Source organism: Sinocyclocheilus grahami, unplaced genomic scaffold, assembly GCF_001515645.1.
Source record: "Sinocyclocheilus grahami isolate Dianchi unplaced genomic scaffold, SAMN03320097.WGS_v1.1 scaffold119.1, whole genome shotgun sequence".
NCBI lineage: Eukaryota > Metazoa > Chordata > Actinopteri > Cypriniformes > Cyprinidae > Sinocyclocheilus > Sinocyclocheilus grahami.
Genome location: NW_015505298.1, coordinates 1148762 through 1170831, shown reverse-complemented (window position 1 = coordinate 1170831; position 22070 = coordinate 1148762). Strand labels below are relative to the sequence as shown.

At 36.5% G+C, this 22070-nt stretch overlaps 3 protein-coding genes and 1 long non-coding RNA gene across 9 annotated transcripts; 1 reads left to right on the top strand and 3 right to left on the bottom strand.

Moving 5' to 3' along the window:
- The first annotated feature begins 1805 nt into the window (after nt 1-1805).
- Nucleotides 1806-8108, top strand: xaf1 (XIAP associated factor 1). 2 transcript variants are annotated; one of them, XM_016278277.1, is made up of 8 exons: nt 1806-1946; nt 4352-4487; nt 4691-4747; nt 5526-5787; nt 5924-5991; nt 6088-6306; nt 7090-7154; nt 7253-8108. In XM_016278277.1, exons 1-7 carry the CDS (start codon nt 1912-1914, stop codon nt 7126-7128), a joined length of 816 nt encoding a protein of 271 aa, XP_016133763.1. In that variant the 5' UTR covers nt 1806-1911; the 3' UTR covers nt 7129-7154; nt 7253-8108. The 2 variants fall into 2 exon arrangements, with proteins under 2 accessions (XP_016133763.1, XP_016133764.1); XM_016278278.1 differs by lacking the exon at nt 1806-1946 and adding an exon at nt 2953-2979.
- Nucleotides 8109-8579: 471 nt separating this feature from the next.
- On the bottom strand, nt 8580-12889 carry LOC107589726 (uncharacterized). 5 transcript variants are annotated; one of them, XR_001609703.1, is made up of 6 exons: nt 12565-12889; nt 11456-11684; nt 10892-11338; nt 10722-10772; nt 9007-9823; nt 8580-8686 (listed from the first exon to the last, which is right to left on the bottom strand). XR_001609703.1 is itself a non-coding variant. In XM_016278239.1 (6 exons), the coding sequence occupies exons 2-6, from the start codon at nt 11592-11594 to the stop codon at nt 8681-8683; spliced, it is 1116 nt and encodes a 371-aa protein (XP_016133725.1). In that variant the 5' UTR covers nt 11595-11684; nt 12565-12889; the 3' UTR covers nt 8580-8680. The 5 variants fall into 5 exon arrangements, 4 of the variants coding, with proteins under 4 accessions (XP_016133725.1, XP_016133721.1, XP_016133724.1 ...); XM_016278239.1 differs by having other exon boundaries at nt 9351-9823; XM_016278235.1 differs by having other exon boundaries at nt 8580-9823.
- A 2099-nt stretch (nt 12890-14988) lies between these two features.
- On the bottom strand, nt 14989-17989 carry LOC107589746 (synaptosomal-associated protein 25-like). The gene is made up of 5 exons (XM_016278268.1): nt 17866-17989; nt 17304-17415; nt 16378-16515; nt 15147-15291; nt 14989-15054 (listed from the first exon to the last, which is right to left on the bottom strand). Exons 1-5 carry the CDS (start codon nt 17987-17989, stop codon nt 14989-14991), a joined length of 585 nt encoding a protein of 194 aa, XP_016133754.1.
- A 447-nt stretch (nt 17990-18436) lies between these two features.
- On the bottom strand, nt 18437-21338 carry LOC107589728 (uncharacterized). Its single transcript, XR_001609704.1, has 3 exons — nt 21304-21338; nt 19150-19230; nt 18437-18484 (listed from the first exon to the last, which is right to left on the bottom strand). It is a non-coding gene; the product is annotated as an uncharacterized lncRNA (long non-coding RNA).
- Between the last annotated feature and the right edge of the window lie 732 nt (nt 21339-22070).

Genomic DNA, 22070 nt, shown 5'->3' with positions numbered 1-22070 from the left:
TAGATAGATAGATAGATAGATAGATAGATAGATAGATAGATAGATAGATAGATAGATAGATAGATAGATAGATAGATAGATAGATAGATTGTAAGGTCCACGCACTTGGTCCAAGGAAGGTATCCAGTGGTGGATGAAGGTCACTTGCGTGTTCGGTCTTTTCAGCGCTCAGAGTTATTAAATTTAGGTTTAACTCAAATCTGACGCCACTTTAGTATCTAATCTGGCTCCATTTTAGTATGACCTCGAATTTAGGTTGAAAGGCAAATTGGTTGTTTGTCGGTCTCTAATTATTCTGACATTTGATTATTCTAGTTAACTCTTTACTTTGTATTTTACTCGTTCATTAGGAATCTACGTCACTTAAACTCGCCAGTTTGACCCTTAATCAGAGGTTTGTGGCTAATACTATTTAATATGCTTTAAATAGAAGGTCTCATCTAAACCTGAGATCTAGTATGTATGTAACCCTGGTCGCAGATTTGCAGATCTCCACACAAATTCACTTAATCTACTTGAGGAAATAATTACAGAGTAAGTCAGAATAGATCAAATGTAACAATTTATTATCAGTCAGGTAAATATGTATTATGCCAATTATCTACATAGCCAATTCAAAGATATCAAATCAATACGATACATCAAATTCTCATAGACAAATCTAAGAGTAAGATGTATACCTGACCTTTCAGAAAAATACATAGTGTGAAGTGTGTGGACACGCTTCATACTACGGGCTCTCTGACTACAGAATCGTGCCGACCCTTTTGCTGCAATCCTTTAAATACAAAACCAAGATAAAACATCCCCCAAATGGAGGCATGTCCAAACAATTGGAATTTACATTAACCCAGGTCCCAGACCTGGGTGGTTTACACCTCAATGGGAACAGAAGGTAATTTGCATGGAATGACCCTCTACAGTACTTAATTCTTAGGATCTGTATTATCTTTTAGTATACTTTTGTAAGATTAAGACCATTGTACCACTCACCCTGAGACTGGGTGCTGCTTTGAAAAAAAAAAATGTTTCTGAAAGTAATTTTCAGATGCAACAGGGGAAAAAATGGGATAAACACAAACATGAAACTTGTAAATAAAATAATCTGATATATAGCCTATGTACAATTTAATAACATATAGCCTAGTTTGATATATGAATTGGGTGTTCGTCACAGATTGCATGCGGTCGGAGATTCCCGTGTTTACAGCTCCATAAAATAATCCACTGGAAGCTCTGTAGTTTTGCTGTATAGGCCTATAGATAAAAATATTACAATTACAAACACACAACATTTTGAGTTACTTCCATTTCTGAAAAAAAAGAATGTAGGCCTAGTAATTGATGTTATAAATACACACGTCTGATTTTTGTTTTAATTATCCATCGTACATAAAAAAAACAACAAAAAACATTTGCAATCAAGACAAAAAAGCCAGAAGTGAATGTAAACTTTTTATGAAAATATTTCGCTTTTAATCTGTGTATTTAACAGCCTGGGAATCCTTCCCAGGGCAGTACCTTGCCTCACCGACTAAAATCAGGGCGCCCACTACGGAGACGGCACCAGAGGTGAGGGGGCATAGTGACCGAGGTGGCCGGGCCGGGCCCCCTCAGACCCCCACCCCCTCCCCCCGTGGCGCCGACGCTGATCGTGTTACCATGACTGTTACATTATGCAGAGTTTTGGTAACTTATGGTAAACATTTTTACTAGGGGAGACATACAGTGCACCTTATGTCAAGTGAAGTCTTGACTGGTTGTTTTCATCACTACACAAGGAAATGTCGTATTGTTAGATAAGACTTTTAGCAATATCTGTTAAGTTTCGGTTCCACTTTCTGTTCTGGATAAGTGAAATTATAAACCCCAACACAGTAGTGTTAGTAACCCACTCATCTCACTCTAACTATGGACGAAGAAGAGCTGATTTTATGTACTCACTGGTGAGTCTTTTATAATGTAACGTTACTGTAAGTATAACGCACAGAGATTCGGTAAAACGTCTATTTATGTTTACTGCCAACGTAGCCTATGTAAAAAAAATGACAGTGTTCGACGAATGTGAGATCACAGCCAATTCACAGTCTGTCTACTGTAGCAACAACAAAATATCGAAAACAAAAACACATTCTACTCAACAATACTCAACAGTAATGACTATTTCGTTATGTTGTCGACAACTATGAAGTGACTTAAGCAAAGTGAAACTATTCCCATGGCAGCAGCTGTGTAACATGGCGACGGATTACATTTATTTAAAATTGCGAATTTTAATTAACACTATGAGAAACAACACACGAACTTTGCTAGCTTTGGTCATTTGCTGAATTACTGAAATTGAGAAGGATTGATTAGTGACATTTTTCAACACTATAGTTTATAGTTTATACTCGGGCTGTTAATTTAGCCTGTTTTGCTGTTCACATAGACTATAGGAAATAGGAATATAGTTCAACCAAAATACCTGGCATCATTTACTGACGTGCATGTCCTTTCAAACCATTATGACTTTCTTCGGGGAACACAGCAGGTGTATTTGCCTTTTTGACTTTTTGGATTTTATCCTTTACTTACCCTTACGAAAAAGAAGTTTATTCAAGTGTGCTATTAGTATACTTCTTTTAAACTAAAAAAATAGTAAAGTATACTTTTAGTCTACTTTTTATGTACTTCTCAGAAATGGGCTTTATGTACTTCTCAGAAATATTCTTAAAATTACATTTAAGTATACTTCACTTATAGCCTACTTAGAAAAAGTCTAAATATATTTGAGCTATACTTGTGTTCCTAGAATCCGTGTTTTCATTGTTATACTGTAGGGGGCGCTAGTACACATCTTCTGTACATAATTTCCAAAAAAACAAGTGAAGAAGAAACTGAAACAACAGATGCTTCCACGTGTAATCTAACACGATAATCAGACATAAAACAGCATCAAAACTGTGTAAAGTTGATGTAATGTCGACCAATGAAGAGGTAATAATGACTGTCAAGCTTTGGAGTGTTGATCGACTCTATCTATGTTTTGATTATTGTTCTGAATCCAATTCATAGTCTTTTTTTCAGCTTTTTGTTCAAAATGTTGTTTATTTTTTTATGAAACACCCACATTCAAGTGTTTAAAAAAAGAATGCATGACGCTAGAATACAAATATTTTGTTTACAAGCAGATACCCTGTTCTTTCTTTTGGTGTTTTGTATGTTCAGATATTCATACAAAATATGTACAAAATTAATACCTAAATAGGGACATAGTAGTATACTTAAAGTATGATGTAAAGTTCACTTAAAGAAAACTTATGAGTATACTTGCAGTATAAAACTACTAGACTAGTAGTTTACTGAGACTATACTTCAAAGTGTACTAAAAATGCTACTACAAGTATTTAATTAGAAAACTATCAGTATTCATATAAGTTCACTTTTAGTATAGTTGCAGTACAAGCTAAAAATATTGTTGTAAACTAGTTGTGTACTTAAAGTTTACTACTATTATACTTAAAAGTATACTTTTATTTACTAGAAAGTGGGCCAATTTAGTCCCAAGGAGTATTGAAATAGTACACTTACAAGTATACTACTAGTACACTGATATTTGGATTCTTGCTACATAAAGTATACTTAAAAATATACTTGAACTTTACTTAAGTATACTTAATAAAATAAACTTGAAGTACACTACTTTTTGGTAAGGGTAGTAATATATAATGAATATAAAAGGGGACTGGACCTTTTGCGGAGTAGCTAGTCCACATGACTCTTGCTCTATATTCCAAGTCTCCTCAAACGATATAGCTTTATGCGAAAACAGGCCAATATATGTTAGTCTTTTTTTTACCACTCTTTGCCTCCAGTGAGCTCTTAAACCTGTGACTGGGTCATTGAAACCCAGTGTTGAACTGGAGAATCGGATCATTCTGACTGGCAAACGAGAAACCTTTTTTTGTGAACTAATCAAGCAATTCATCTAAAAGATCTTTCTCAAAAGAATGATTAATTCACAAATTAGACAATCGCTGCTTCTATTATGAACTCCCGAAGACCCCATTGAGAAAATATATGTGTTTATAATATATTATTATTATTTGTATTTATTTATTTTTATTTACATCAGTCCCTATTCAAATTCGTTATATGGAAAAGACCAGGATATTCTTCCAAAAATATTTTGTGTTCCAGAGAAGAAAGAAAGTCATACATGTTTGGAGCAGCATGCCGGTGTGTAAATAATAGCAGAATTTATATTTTTGGGTGAACTGTTCCTTTAAGTGCCATTAACAGTGTAGTGTCATAACACCTTTTCCATTCTCCAGTCTCTGTAAAGAATCTCTCCAATGTTTTCATGCAGCAATAAAGAGGTGGCGAAGGCAAACTACGACCTGCATGAACCACACTGTAAGAGGTTTCTGTGTATATGCCCTGACTGCGATGAAACCGTGCCTCGAGATCAACTGGAGGAGCATAAAACTGAACAGCACACAGAGGTCACGACCAAACCACTCAACACTGATTAACACTATGATTTTTGTTGCTTTTTACAGGCTCTTGGCCCTGTATGTCACAAAAGATTATTTGTGATGCATTTTCCCACTAAACATTTTCCACTTGACTTGCTTATTACTCAGCACTGTAATCTCCCCCTCTGAGAAACCATGTCAGTGGTCTCATTTTTCATTATGCCTCACAGGTAAAATGTAAGATGTGCAATAAAAAGAAGGAGCGAAGGCATCTGTTGGATCATGAGGTGAATATTCAATCTCACACAGTGAAAATTTTATGTCTGAGGCTGCTCTCTCTCTCTGAGTGTTTTCACCCTTATTCCTTTGCAGAGCTGGGTAGTAACTGATTACATGTAATCTGGATTACGTAATCAGATTACAAAAATGAAATCCTTGTAATTAGATCAAATTAAATTTTACAGTTACACTCGTAATCAGACTAGTTACTTTTTTTATGGATTACATGATTACATATTATTCATACAATAGCAATAAATTATTCATAATTTATAAATTCTCCTAATTCCTCTTTTTTATCCTTTAATGTTCCTTTCTAAAATATCCTACCGATTCACACAGAGATCAGTCACTAGTCAGGTGGCTACACAGCATTTGACCACTGGATTTACAAAAATCATTTCAGGTGTTTCAACGTTGCATCAACTACTGATGAACACATTAATATTGATCTGAATTATCACTCTGTAGGTTATTTAACCATCAATTTCAATGTCTTTGAAAGGCATTTGTCTTTCAAACACATTAAAATGCACAAATTCACATCGTTTCTTATTTTATATCAATATGGTACAAGATTATCCTATTTAAATCAATGTGATAAGTGAGTAAGGTCAAAAGTAATCTAAAAGTAATCTGATTATATTACCTGAAATGTGTAATGTAATGGATTACGTTACAAACTACAATTTTTGTCATGTAATTTGGAATCAGTAACGGATTACAATTTTCAAGTAATCTACCCAGCTTTGTTCCTTTGTTGTTTCTGTCTCTCCTTGTATACAGAAAGACGAGTGCTCCGAGAGGCCTCAGATCTGTGAGTTTTGTCAGCTTGAGCTTCCTCTAAGCAGTCTAAAAGTGCACAAAGTGTCCTGTGGGAGTCGCACAGAACGCTGCTCTGACTGTGGCCGGTACGTTAAACTGATGGACCAGCTTGATCACGCTCCGATCTGCTCTACTATCACCCCCACAACGTCAAAGGACCTTGTCGCTGAAGATGATACGTCAAAGGACCTTGTCGCTGAAGATGATACTTCTGACACAGATGGTTAGTCAATGACATGATCGGTTTGAAACATTATAGAGGTGTTGTAGGTCTTAATATTGTCAAGTTCTGCATATTTTAAGGTATTCAGACAAATTGTGATTGTAAAATACTGATTTGGCATATCTGTTATCTCCAGAGGTGACCATGCTGCAATGTCAGAATTGTCTGAAATACATTCCCTCTGACATTCTGAAGGAGCACAAGGTAAAATATGACAATAAAAAAGAAAAGGGTTATGATATATAATTATGAAAATCTTTTTTAAACACCCCAAATCTTTCTGTTATTCTTTTTTACTAGCTGCTTTGCAAACAGTCCTTAAACTGTGCAGATGTTGAGGATGATGACTCTGAGGATGAAAACCCCAGTCCTGGAAACGTCAGAGCTGCAGGTTTCTCCTTCTCATCATTGCAAAAGAAGAAGAGAGAAACAGAAGACAGAAACATTGACCTGGATAAGATAAGCACCTGTCCGCTCTGTCATCTGGCTCTTCCTGTAAAGACACTCGAATGGCATGAGGTACAAGTCACTGTTTTGTACATAGTGATATTTTAACCTTGTGCAGCCTCAGTTGAAAAACAATCTGAACAGTAATCTTGTTGTTGATTTATACCATTTATTAGAAAACTTAGTAAACTTTAAATTAAGTAAACTTTAGTAAAACTAGTAATTTATTATTCCAAAATAAATACACTATTGTTCAAAAGTTTGGGGTCGTTTAGATTTTTAAATGTCCTTGAAAGAAGTCTTTTATGCTCACCAAAGCTGTAATTATTTGATTAAAAAGACAGTAAAAACAGTAATATTGTGAAATGTTATTACAATTTAATAAGGGTTTTCTGATTAATTATATTTAAAAATTTAATTAATTCCTGTGATGCAAAGCTGAATGTTCAGCAGCCATAACTCCAGTCTTCAGTGTCACATGATCCTTTAAAAATCACTCTAATATGCTGATTTGCTGCAAAAATTTAATATTTTAAATTATTATCAATGTTAAAACATTTGTTCTGCTTAATATGTTTGTGGAAACTGAAACATTTTTTCAGGATTCTAGAAAGTCCAAAAGAACAAAATTTATTTGAAATAGTTTTTTGTAACAATGTAAAATCACTTTATTGTATCCTTGATGATTAAATGTATTAATTTCTTTGAAAAAAAAAAAAAGTCATCTGAAAATTGAGCCCAAACTTTGCAACAGCATTAAAAATTATGTACATTTGAGCCTCTGCTGTATATATACACTGTTAATTAATTATGAGTTTGTGTGTTTATATTTTATTTTCATTTTTATTTTTAAAGACAAAATGTGAATTATACAAACATCTGAGCCTGGCATGATGGCTGGTGAAAGAAAAGCTAAATATGTAAGTATACAACTAATACATTATGTATCACCAGTATAAATTTGCAATGCAACTGATGCCAACTATAAATTATAATAAATGTACGAATTACCTTACAGGGTTGCTGGAAACTCCAATAACCAATCATCACAATGCTTCTTATAAATCACATTTTCTGCTTTTAATTAGAAAATAATGGCTCTTTAAAATTGACTTATTAGGCCAAGTGAAGGACAAATTATGCAAAAGTTTTAGACATCCTGCGTGAGGGTACTTTATGTGTATACTTTATTTTTTATGACTATTAACCCTTTTTATGATGCAGTTGTTTGGCTCTTTCATACATTTGTTTAAATGTTACTGCGTGTTAAATCCAGACAAACCTCAAACCACAGCAAAAAATAAAGATAACGCAAGACAAACTAACTATTTGTATGAGGTGCATGAAAATATTTAGTGCATAATATATTCTAGACTTTAAATGATTTCTCTCTTTGCCAACATCATATCTTTGTTTAAAATACCTGAGGATCCCGCAGACCATCTACCAGAGGAAGAGTATTGTGAAAATCATGAGAAAATAGACATTTACTGGGGGAGACAACAAGATGGCAGCGTTTCATTCAGGATTGCCTTTCCTTAACATCTTAATAGTCCTATAGTATCTTTTAATAAATAATACTTAGTTGATATGTTTAACTGCATTTTAAAATGTTGTTTGTTGCTCTATTGGTTCATTTGTAGTTTAGTAGAATTACATTTTTTAGGAAGTAAACTTAGTCCTCCTAGTAATGATGAATCTAATAAAATTAAGTGACTATCTTTGTAAAAATGTATTTTTTTGAGCAACCTGTTCTGCACGTGGAAACAAAAGTGCAAGAGTGGCATCTAGTGGATATTTTTGTATTCCTTTTGTGAGAGATGTGCAACTTCAGTGTTGAGAGTGCAAATTCAAGAATAAACATTGTCATAATCTCATAAGCAACTTCAACTCTTTTTTTTCTCATCTGTTGACAAACCATTATATAAATCTTTCTCTCTTTATAAACTTCCACGATTGCTGTGCTACAGAACAGACATAAAATTACATATGGTACGGCACACTTAAAAGATTAGTTCAGACCTGAATTGATGGACTGGAGTGGTGTGTGGATTATTGTGATGCATTTATCAGCTATTGGGGCTCTCATTATGATGGCACCCATTCACTGCTGAGGATCCACTGGTGAGCAAGTGATGTAATGCTAAATTTCTCCAAATCTGTTCCAATGAAGAAACAAACTCATCTACACCTTGGATAGCCTGAGGGTGAGAAAATCGTCAGCACACATTTCTGGGTGAACTATTCCTTTGATCTGAAGGGAGCAAAACAGTTCAAGTAAAAATCAGTATTATTTCAAATTATATGTTTTATTTTCATCCTTTACATTGGGTTTTAAAGTAGGAGATATTTTTTAACAGTGTGCTGACTTTTCATTTCTGGGAGATCAAACACAGGTCCGTAGGAGCTATAGCTAAGATAATGTGCCTTCAATCAGAATTTAAAATCACATCTAGAGGAAAAATAAAACACAATAATGAGTCTTTGGAAATTCAAGTTAAGATAAACAACTAAAAACAGATGCACATTGGCTAAAAGATCAAAAACATTTACAGCAGGTCTGTTAAGCAGTGCTTGAGCCAGAAACTGATTTGAAAGTATGGCGAACCATCAGAATAACAAAGCTAAATAAAGAAAAATCAAATAAAAATAAGATTACATAAATTAAAAATGGCCAATTTAATGGCCACTTTGCAATATATTAAAAAGCACCACAAATATAATTATCTTTACCAGTCTATTTTTAAATAAATTTTTGCCCATTTAAATTACCTGTATAATAGTGCACGATTGGTCCAAACAGTCTATGAGACCCATCCATCTACTGAAAATATTCAGTTGGTAAATACAAGGAACTCTACAAAGAACCTATTTCAGCTCCTAATGCTTCTTATTTTGGTTATGTTGTTATAAACAGGGGAATCTTTTTAGTCCTGTCAGCTCTATAACACAACAAAATTTGAGATTTAAAGATTGCCATATACTCTAGTGTCAATATATCCTCAAGCTTATTGTATTTTTTCTTTGCTATCAGCATTCACTGTTTTTTGTAACTTGCTCCCAAATGTAGCTTTCAATAACATTGCCATGTTCAGGAGCTACGGATGTCCATTGACCTTGTCCTGCAGGAGAGTCAAGGCATTGGTGGAGAAGTCACGCAGGACGTGGAGTGTGTCACGCTGCAGTTGTAAGGTGTCACGTGAAAACTGCTGCTGGGTGTGGACCAATCTCTGCACAGACTCCGCGAGCGACTCCAGTGAGCGAGACAGCGACCCTATCAGCAGTGTGGTGGCCTGCTGTTCCTGCAGGCTGAGCGAGGCACTCTGGGATAAATGTTCCTGCAGACTGCTAGCCTCCACAGGAGAAGGTTGGGGAGGGAGCCGAGCAGGAGCTGAACGTGATGATGAGGCAGCTGTAGAAGGTGCAATAAATGTTGGGATACTGGCAGATGAGGGGCCATTAAATGTTTTGTGATTAGGTTTCTCTCGAACTTGGCTCTTCTCAGCAATAGGACGGCTGAGGAATCCAGGAATACCAACAGGATTCTGGTTTGCTTGGCTTCTTGGTTGAATAAACTGCATGTTTCTGCCTGGAAGGATAAGAAACATGTTAATTCAGACCAGGGCCGTCCTTAGCTGACGCGAGGTAGAGAGTGGGGGCCCCCCTCGGTCCATTCATAATCGCGTTTCGAGGGGGGTGGGAGTTTCCCCCTCTGTCCGTTCGCCGCGGGGCCCCCTCAAGCACAGGGCCCGGTGCGAACGCACCAGTAGCACCCCCCCTAAGGACGGCCCTGATTCAGACATTAACATCATATTTGAAAACCAGAAACTTAAAAGTTGTTTATTATATAAAATGGATATATAAAATTTTATGGTCAATTAACAATAAGAGTATCCAAAATAATGGACAAAATATGATTTTCAATTCAAGTTTAAATGAACTAAAACTAAAAATGTCACTTGATGTAACCATCAAATAAAAATGTCAAACTTCTTAAAAATAAATAAATAAATATATATATTTTGTTTGTTTTTCAAGGTATACATGTATATATTTTTCAAGGTAAAATATATTTATGAAATAATTAAGTTAAGGAGTTTTTCAAATATTAATTAAATTTTTTGTAAAAATAAATAAATTAAAAAATTAAAAGAATACTAATCAAATAAAAAAATTTTAATCATCTATTGTGCCAAATACATCATATTTTCAAATATTAATTAAAAAGTTAATGAAAAATAATAACTTAATCAAATACATAATGCTCATCTATTATGCCAAACACAAAATAAAGATTTTTAATATCAACCCTGCCATTTTTGTACGTTAACACAAAAGAACATGCATCATCATAGAGGTGTATTCACGTCACCTAATGAATAAAGTGATTTTTTTAAATATATTTTTTAATAAGTTGATCGAAACAAAATAAACATGCCATTGACCGAGAATCAAAATGTGTGTCAAGTATCTGCATTATTTCTTACCTTCCTTTTCTGATGTGTTAGTCTGGACATCTGTTAGAGGCACTGATGAATCGGTCAATACATAAAAAGTAACAAATTTATTACATCTTAAACATTCAAATAAAAACCAAACACTCAGTAATTCTGAATCACCTAAACTTACTGGAAAATAAAACAAAAAAGGAACTCACTGCTGAACATCATGTGAGCGGGAAGCTCTGGGATAGCAGTGTGGAAGGGAGGTGGCATTGGCAAACCAAACGAATGAGGCCTGCCATTTGCCATGTGTGAGGAGCTGTGTGGCATCTCCGAGAGATCTGGAATGTCCTCGTCCTCGTCTTCATCATCCATTTGGTCATCAATCGCCAAATTGCTCACATTTTTGTTACTGTTAGACATTTGAAGGATCTGGTGCACCATGGTTTCTATAGGCGACAGCTCTTGTGCGATTTGGGTGGCCGTGGCTCCCGATGCCCTCATTGCGGCCACCCTCCGCTTGGTGTCACATTTGAGGTCTGCCCATTTCTTGATAACTTCAATAATTTCTCGGTGACACTCACTGACCTCATTGATACGTGCCGTCAGAGCCGCCCATGTGCGGTTTTTCAGATCCTTCGAAATGCCCCGGTTGAACTTTCCTGTTGAACAAGTGAGTTTACTATCCTTCACATATGCAAAGCAGAATTGACATACTTTCAGAGCGTTTTCAGATCCTACTGAACTATGTGATATGAAAATAACAAGGTATGTCTTACCGACTAGAATATGCCGTTGTTTCTGCACCTCACTGAGCAGCAGTTCAACCTCCTGGAATGTGAAACGTGACTTTCTTTTCTTAAAGCGCATCAAAGCACCTCCTGGCCCTCTGTAAGGGTATGGCATGAATTCTGACATCCTTCTTCCTCCGCTCTTCGAAACGAATCACAACCAAATCAAACAGGGCTTCTAGGCAGCATCCATCAGAAGGCTTGATGAACTATATGGCTGAAATAATAACAATAATAAAAAAAATTAATTAAAATCAAAATTATTATTCACCCAGAAGCTTTCAACATCATTTAACTAATCGATTCTCTTCAACCTACCTTGCAAAAAGAAAACGCGCGTGACAACGCTAATTAAACACATCTAACCTGTTCTTACACACTGTCTGTGCCAAAACATCTTAATATGCAGCTTCTGTAACGCGGAGTCAAAATATTAATTTTATTTAAAAGATTTGAAACACTTTATTTTTATTATACATATACACAATTAGCTTTGTATATAACACGTTTCTATACTATACATATATTGATTTATATACTCTGATTTATTATGATCATGTGATTAATGTTGCTCGTGTTCTGCGCTTTAAAAGGACAGAACAAGCACAGACAGAGATTATTTGGTCAAAGCATAGAATCATAGTTTTCTAGGATCCTTTTACTTTAAATTAACTGTTACAACTAATTGCGGCGTGATCTCACACCGCCTCGCCGGTGTGCCCATATGCTTCCTGCTTCTTTGTTGTTTTCCTGCTTAATCGTCAGAGAGCAATAGGAACAGAGAGAATCGAGCGAACGCCATCACGCGCAGACAGCATATATCGCGAGCGTCCAAATCTGCCATTCCTCAAAGATCTCGCGCACAGTATTCGCTCGAACGCGGAAAGATAGATTCAGAAATCGCAACCAGCAAACATTCCGCCAGGAAACCCAAACAGATTCGTATTTTTGGTTGTCGCTAGCCTGCTGGGAAGGAAAAATAGATTAACGTTACGCACGCATTTCGTAGACGCATTTACGAACGAATTTGGAGTCAAATCGAAACTGCGATAAATGTACTCGTTACTGATATTAGTGATAGATTGAGTGGTATTTACCTACAGTGCGGCCGAATGTGTCCTAGGATTTGTCGGTGTAGTCTTGCCCGATAAACTTCGTAGGCAGTGATCCCCTGCGTCGCGCAGACTCAGCTCTACGTGTTTTTCCCCCTCCACAGCGATAGTTCGCCAACATTCTATAGTAATCCTTCCCTATGCCTGTGTGGAAGCAGTTCTAACTACAAGTGCAGACCCTGTGGCCCAGTCTTAGCATGGACATGTTCAACTTACAATTAAACTAAAGTAAATTTAAGTCGCCTTTTATATACATACAAGTTGAATATATCGCGTCAAATATTTGTGGGTTTTGTACGCATTTTTTCCCCAGTCCAACCGGCTATTTTGTGGTATCTGGCAACTTTCAACACTATATACAGAGTTCCAGCAGAAAAAATAAAATAAAATAGTGATTTCTTGGTCTGAAATGAATAAAATATGAAAAGGCAAGGACATTTCTAAAAAATGCATAAATTATTTTCTGGTTATGCCCAGCTGTGAAATATTCAGCTAGATATAATCTGCTAAATAAAGGGCTATTCTTCATAGTGACATGTGCTGGGATTAATTTAGGCCTTTACACAACTGATGCCATTGAAGTTGAAACATTGGATTGTGTTGCAGCTCTTGATCTGTATCTGTGGACCACAGGTCGTTATGTCTCCTCGAGTATCATATATGAAGCAGACGTATAGCGCGGCAACAAAATGAAATTAAATATTTGAGAATCTGTTCAATGTTTACCATCATTTACACAGTTTGGTGATGAGGTGGCCTTGCAATAACACGCCACGCCACCATTTTGAGGTTCTCTCTCTCAGACATGGGGAGTGGCATTGCATTGTCTGTAGCAACCGCTAGGTGGGTGCAGTGAGTTCCTCAAATATACGCGCATGAGTCCGGGGGGGAAAAAAACAAGCTATGTTGAGATTTGGCTCAAGGCTTAAAGGGACAGTTCACCCAACATTTTTTCATATTTTTTTTGACTCACAATTGGCTGACTTTTTTTTTTAGTTAGTTAGGAGAATGCCCCACACTGAGTAACCTTCAGTTTCATTGAATAGAAAAAGACCGATTCAAAGTGAATGGGGACCGAGGTTGCCACTAAAACCATCATTTGCTCCACAGAAGAAAGGCATATGTTTGAAACTAAATAAATAAATAACACAGAAAAAAAATTTCATTTTCGAAATAAAACAATGAAAGAAGAAAGAGTATTTAAAGAATCTAAGCAAGTGGCCCATATATAGCAGGGAAAAATGTCCATCATGAAAACACACCCTTGAACTTTTAAACTGGATTTATTTTTTTTTAAAGCTACTCAAAGTAGACAAAAAAAAATACATTTACCAATACAACTTCAAGACACTGCTTTGTCGGAATTCATAGTTTTCAGTCACGTGAAAATGTCCATCATGAAAACACACCCTTGAACTTTTAAACTGGATTTATTTTTTTTTTTAAAGCTACTCAAAGTAGACAAAAAAAAAATACATTTACCAATACAACTTCAAGACACTGCTTTGTCGGAATTCATAGTTTTCAGTCACGTCGGAACTGCAGCACAAGCCTGTCAATTTTCCATTTGTTTCCAATCCACAAATATTTAGATAATCTCTCAAAAGGATAAAACAAAGATATGTGAACAAAATGCAAGTTTTGGCCATTTGCAATACATATAAAACACCCGCCGCAGTGTTTCAATTAAAAACTGTGACTAAAAAGTTTAATGTGAAAAAACAAAGTGCCTTTAAAACGGTGATATTAACAGATCAAATTCAGTATAAACTTTATTGATGATGCATGCTTTATACAGGCAAGCAGATGAGCTCGCAATATGAGTGTTTTCTTTATAATGGTTTTCTATGGGAAAACATTTAATGTGAAACTTCGCGCATTGCGTTTATATTGTGGTTTCATCTGCTTGCCTGTGCAAAGTCTGTATCATTAATAAGGTGTGTACTGAATTTGGCCTTTAAATATCACTGTCTTACTGCATTACTACTTAATGCAAACCTTATAAATAACTGGCAGTCAGCGGAGAAAAGCCTTGTTTTGTCCTCCAGGTGAGCTTTCGTGTAAGGGGATGTTGTCCCGTGAAAACTATGAATAGTGTTATCACACATGAAAAGTTTTCTGCAGGCTTAAAAAACGAAGATAGCAGTGCTGTTATGTACAATACATAATAATTACAGCACAGACTAGATGACAATATATTAATATTCATTTAACTTTTTCCTTAACGTATTGAAGAACTATGCTGTTGGAACATAATAATATTAATAACTTACTGACATATCAGTAGGCGATAATCCAAATTCTGTAAATAGTCATTTAAAAGAACAACTTAATATTTTGTATCAATATGTGCGCACATTTTCCTACAGAAGACTGTAAATGTGTTCGACAAAGGAAAATCCCATGGTTTTATCTTGCTATTAGCTTTGTGGCCCTCTGATTGGCCTCATTGATGCGGGATTCATTGACCATGGCCTGCAAAAAAAGAATAAAATAAACAGTTAATATAAAAAGGTTCAGCTGCTCTTTGTAGAACAGACGTTTCTGAACCCCTTCCAAACACTGACCTTGCTCTGTATGCGTTCAATCTGGACGTTCTGAGTGTCGATTTCATTGCCCATGTCAAGTGCCATGCTTCTGAGGTTGCCAAGGATACTGCCGACCTGTGCCAAGTTTTCCTCCATTTCATCCTCCCTTGCATCGTTTGTCACTCTATCAAACAGAAACCATTGTTTATACACTGTTCAAACGTTTGGGGGTGCTAAGATTTTTTTAAAATGTTTTTTGCCCACCAAGGATGCATCTATTTGAGCAAAAATACTGTAAATACTGTTATGAAATATCATAAATTAAAACAACAGTTGTTTCTGAACCCCTTCCAAACACTGACCTTGCTCTGTATGCGTTCAATCTGGACGTTCTGAGTGTCGATTTCATTGCCCATGTCAAGTGCCATGCTTCTGAGGTTGCCAAGGATACTGCCGACCTGTGCCAAGTTTTCCTCCATTTCATCTTCCCTTGCATCGTTTGTCACTCTATCAAACAGAAACCATTGTTTATACACTGTTCAAACGTTTGGGGGTGCTAAGATTTTTTTTAAATGTTTTTTGCCCACCAAGGATGCATCTATTTGAGCAAAAATACTGTAAATACTGTTATGAAATATCATAAATTAAAACAACAGTTGTTGTTTTTTTTAAGTAATTCATTCCTGTGATAGCAAAGATACATTTTTTGCATCCATTAGCAGAATTCAGGGTCACATGAACCTTCATTCTATACACTCTTAAAAATAAAGGTGCTTCACGATGCCATAGAAGAACCTTTTTGTCTAAATGGTTTCATAAAGAACCTTTAACATCTGAAGAACCTTTCTGATTCACAAAAGGTTCTTTGTGGTGAAAGAAGGTTCTTCAGATTATAAAAAGGTAAGAAAGAGATGGATCTTTAAAGAACCTTTGACTGAATGGTTCTTTGTGGAACCAAAAATGGTTCTTCTATGGCATCGCTTGAAGAACCTTTTGAAGCACCTTTATTTTTAAGAGTGTATGTTCAAAACAAATGTGCTGCTTAATATTTTTTGTGGAAACTGTCAAATATTCTTTGATGAATGTAAAGTTCAAAAGAACAGCATTTATTTGATTTATTATTTTGTAACATTATAAATGCATACTGTCGCATATGATCAATTAATGCATACTAGCTCCAAAAAATATTAAAGGTTTTTTATTATTATTATTTATTTATTTTAAATCTGAATAGAGCCCATTTAAGGAGGAGAAACCAAAGTTATGGCACCTTCTAATATATCCACCGCTCATGGTCATCTTCTCTCTTTCATCCACAACTCGAGAAGAGGGCTGGCTAGACACCACCCCATCTTGATTATTACCCCAAACCTTCTTATACGCCCCACTTGCTCCGAAGTCCTTTAGTCTGAGAGAAGCCATATGAGAAAGACAAAGTTGACAAGATTAGTCATACCAGTTGTTAATAACTAAAACCTTGAGAAACTGACATTTAAGCTGTAACTGCCTAAATTGTCGTTGAGGATTCAACGCGGACTCTGAAGATACATGTTGGTGTTGCATCTGTTTTGAATGAACCACACAAAAAAAAAAATCACAGTACACATTATTTGGTTGGAGACTGTCTTACTCTAGTTATGTAATTTAAGTCATGAGTTGCATGAGTTCGATGTTAAAGACCATCGAGGGTGCATATTTTGATTTAAAACTTTCTCTGGTATTGTTCCTTTCACAACAACTCTTATATAGAGCAATCTATATTTATACACACTACCAGTCAGTTTAGGAATAATTAAGATTTTTACAAATGTTTTTGAAAGTCTTTTATGCTCACCAAGGCTACATTTATTTGATCAAGAATATACAGTAGTAAAAACAGCAATTTTGTGAAATATTATTACAATTTAAAATAGCCTTTTTCTATTTTGATATATTTTGAAATATAATTTATTCCTGTGTTGGCAAAGCTGAATTTTCAGCAGCCAATACTTCAGTCTTCAGTGTATGATCCTTCAGAAATTATTCTAATATGTTGAATCTTAATTATTCCAAACTATGAGTGTATATGAACAATATAAAAAAGACAATACATCCAACCAGTTTCCTGTGATTTCCTGAGTTCACACAAAATGACCAAGGCATGCAAAGTTTTCATGCAAGTACACTAGAAGCCGAGCCCCTCCAAACATCACATACTTATCACAGGAGCACAGACCGCAGCATTTGCCCAGATCTGTAAGGTTTTTCTCAGCTTCCCTCATGTCCTGGTTAATGTGGTCCAGCCCTTCCTCAGTCCGCTCAAGTTGCTCTGGATGATGGAAGGTGGGATCACAGGGTATGGAGGTTTCAGGGGTTAAAGCATGGAGACGAGATAAAAAAAAACAAAAACAGCAACAGTTTTCTCAGCAAGAAGCGCCACACACTCATAAGCGACTAAACATCTAGCTCCAAATGACAAGCTAAACAGACAAATAACAAAATGATGTTATGAATATCTACATAGTTAAAACACTGCCTTTGTTGTGTGAGCACAAGTTGCACAACTTTTAGGTTTATTTAAAATGTTCACATGGGGTACTGCATGAACCTTTGCTCACAAAACGGCCAAAAAAAGACTAACATGTAGCAACATCAAAGCAGGGCAGGTTATCCAATGGGACAGATGCATGGGCAGAGAAGTGACATCATTGACCGCCAAGCAGCCATGGCTCAGGGGTCGGGGAGGAGACCTACTTTGTACATGGCCAGATGCACAGACCACAACACCTGGCCATGTCAGTTAGATTTTTCTCAGCCTCCTTCATGTCCTTGTTGATCTGGTCCAGGCCCTCTTCTATGCGGTCCAGTTGCTCTGCCCATGCAAGGGAGATGGGGGAGGGCATGGGAGGCAGGAGGAAGGGGAATTGAAAGGGGAAATATGCAAGCATGCACACAAAAACACATAGAGGGTACATATTTCCATATGAACAGAATCATACATGGCTGTATTTATATATGTCGTACTGAAAGGACGAGTAAATAGCAAAAGATGAAGAACACACGGTTTACTACCACATCGTGTGCAATATCGAAAAACAAGTCTGTTTACTCCTTGGCTGATTGCTAGTTGGTCAGATTAGTTCTTAAGACACAGTCTTAACACAGAGACTAAGTTTATGCAACTGGACCCAGGTTTTCATTGTGGTCTCAGGCTGAATCTGTCCCATGTTGACAAAGCAGTTTCCACTGAGATACAAACTGATTTGATATCATCCACAACAACTGTTCAACAAAACAGGATGAGGTAACTGCAATTATGAGACATAATATGCATGCTGTTATGAATAATCACTCACCTCCTCCAACAGAAGCTTCATGTTTCTGGTGATCTCAAGGGACTGTCAGAGGTAAAATTTCAAAACACGATGGTCATTAAAGAACATAATTTAAAACTCAGTACAAAATATAGTTATAAATTATATTGAAAATGACCTCAGAGGACTCACTGTAATATTGTTGTAGTGTTCAGCTAAGCTGATTGTCTTGTACATTGTATTGGACTTTTAGAATTAACAAAAGACAACAATATAGGCCCACAGGTAGAATTAAAAAACAATTTAAAATGATTATTTCATGTGCATGTTTTTTTTATCTGGTGAGTAGCCATGTAAGAAGTGTTCTGTGTCAGGGTCCAGATCACCCCATTGGGATTTAATTATCAGACAGTACATTATCCATTAAGTAACACCCAGTGGAAAATCTGATCTGGCAATGAATAATGGCTTAATTTACGATCTACCTCACTTCGTCACAGTGGGAATCATAATAATGCTGCAGGTGCATATAGAATGTGTTTAGCGTCATCATCCTGGTTGCTATGTACCATGGGAATAACTAAGACCTGTAGTAACCTTAATGGAAAATGTTTGATGTCAGAACTAGGCCTGTTAATGAGCAGCCTCATCAAAACAGGGCAGAAAAACACACACCAGCTGAAGATCCACATAAATCAATGCAAATCAACGTTGAACTTTGCTACTTTGGTGATTGTTAGCAGCATTACCTCATCTGTCACCTGATTGGCCCTCCTCTGCAGCTCCTCCACTTCAGGTCTCATGGAGTCGGCAGCCATCCTAGCTGAGAACTGCAGCAGGGGGAGGACAGGTCGAGGGATGTGGTTATTCTTAGAGTAAAGGTTTTATAAGCTCAGCATGCCTCAGATTGACAGCAATAATTGGTCTGGCACAACAGAGAAGAAACGGCACAGCTTACGTGTTGCATAAAATCAGACCCCCTCATGCAACACCAAAACTATCATTAATTAATTGCTAGGTGCATCTCGGAATCAGCATGCATCCTGAACATTAGGCTGGAAAATTATACATCTGGACAAACCTTAACCAATCCTTGAGCTTACATTGTTTAGAGGGTGTGTTTAAGCTGTCACAATGTCTTGCACACCTTTATTTCTTGACTAAAGAAAAACAGCAGTTGGCATTTGAAAAAGCAATGAGGCTGCATTATTTTGCACCCTTTGAGGCATCTTCATGATACATGTTCATGTTCAGTGGCAAATAACTTGAAATATGAACATGAACCAAAGATGTAAAATGAAAATATACAAATATATGTTGTATTAAAGGAATAGTTCACTCAAAAATGAAAAAAATTACTCACCCTCATCCAAGAGGTAAACAACTTTCATTCTTCATTGGAACAGATTAGGAGAAATTTAGCATTACATCACTTGCGCAGCAATATTATGGATTATGGACTTGTATTTTAGCCAAAAGCAATGGTTTGAAGCTAAAAACGTCTTGATGGGATTTGTTTTTTTACAAACATGCAGCTTTCCGCTTCACAATATGTTAATTCATGCACTGGAGTCGTGATTACTTGTGAATTATTGTGGTTTTTAATCAGCTGTTTGGACTCTCATTCTGACGGCACCCATTCACTGCAGAGGATCCATTGGGGAGCAAGTGATGTAATGCTAAATTTCTCCAAATCTGTTCTGATGAAGAAACAAACTCATCTACACCTTGGATGGCCTGATGGGGACTGAATTTTCATAAACATATTTTGTAGTCCTATGATTTTAAGGGAAACATATCTGTAGAACATCAAATCCCCCCACACGCCACTCCACACAAATCTTTTCTCATTTTTATTAGATTATAGCTACCTATTGTCTGGTTCACCATAGAATCATTCAGGTGTACAGCTTGTAAGAAACAGTTGATCATATGCGGACCAAAAATCATGTCATGGCATATGGGTAACATCTATAATAACAAGAATGGTGGGCTCTCACCTTTACCAGAACACTAATTAAAAAGTTCATAATCCTTGTGGTTCAGGACAGTGGAAGAGTTATGTCAGTAATTCAAAACAAATGTAAATGTTGTTCACAGGTTCATAATTATTTTAGAATGCAAGTTATCATGAAATGCATTAATACAGATTCTGAAACAGTTGAAAATTGTTTTTTTATAATGTTTTTGAAGAAACAAATAGCATCAAACCCACAATACTTTTATAAAGGGTAAACTACTGAAATGACAAAGTTTCAATGTGCAGATTCTCCCACTTGATAAGACAGCCCACTACAAGAATTCCACCGGACTCCACTCATTGACCATACTTGCTTTCTTTTATTTGTCAGATTTGTTTTGATGCAGTGATCAATCAGCCAGTCATTAGTCAAGCAGTCATTAGCCAAGCAGGTGAAAAACACAAACACCATTGTAAGAGCACGAACAAATAGAATCAAAAATACCAAGCAAAACTTGCATACAAAAATTTTATTTTTTTAAATTAACAAAGAATGTCATACAAGTAGACAACAAATATTTAACCGTTTATATACCAAACTACTTTTTAAATAAATGATTTTAAACATCCTTTTTACAACTTTTAAATTTAAATATACTCCCTATATCAGGGGTGGCGAACGTCGGTCCTGGCGAGCCGCCGCCCTGCAGAGTTTTGCTTCAACCCTAATCAAACACACCTGAACAAGCGAATCAAGGTCTGAACGGTTATTAGGAAGCTACAGGCAGGGGAGTTTTAATTAGGGCTAGAGCTGAACTCTGCAGGGCAGCGGCTCTCCAGGACCGGAGTTCGCCACCGCTGCCCTATTTTCACAAACCAAACTAATGATATTCAAATACAACATGATTGAACAAACAACCCAAGTACAAAATATTAAGCTCACCGGCTGCTTCTTCAGTCTGTTGTAGTAGCTTAACTCTGCACAAAAAAAGGAATCGTTTTCCTGGTTCAAACCACTGCTACTCTACATAAAGTCTGTTCTACCCTGCTAATTAATAGATTAAATTAACTACCTTCACCTGGTGTTCTCTCACTAGTGAATTCTAGTGCACTCTGGCTTGTGCACTCTAGTTAGGAAGGGCGGAGTAAGAGCAACCAACAGTTTGCCACAACACCTCCCACTGGAACAGCTGGAAAGATTGCAAAACTTCACGGCAAACCTATGGTTAAAACCCCTTTCCTGGGCAGGGCCTTTTTCCTGAGCCTCCTGTCTGCTCTTCAACTGGCAGCAGGACAACTAAGCACCGAACATCCCTGTGCAGAATTATGGGCTGAAAGTCCTTCTGGACTTTAGAGGTTGGATGATTGAATGCTGCAGATTTCACAGGTCTCACCTCAGGTTTCATCACAGAGACACAGTAGCTTGGAACCATCTTGACATTCACATCCCGCACGACACCTCTGGAGTCTGGGTTAACATTTACAACTCTTCCAAGCTTAAACTGGCCCCTCAAAGCATTCTGATCACACACCCAAACGATATCTCGAACTGCAACATTCCTTTGTAAGGTATGCCATTTGCTTCTCACAAACATGTTGGGACCGGCGAACTGGCTCCAAGACCTCCAGAACCTGTTGACCTGGCACTGCATTTCCCGGAGTCTTTTGTAGGGGTAGCTTATGAAGTCAAATGTTTTAAAATCGCCACTC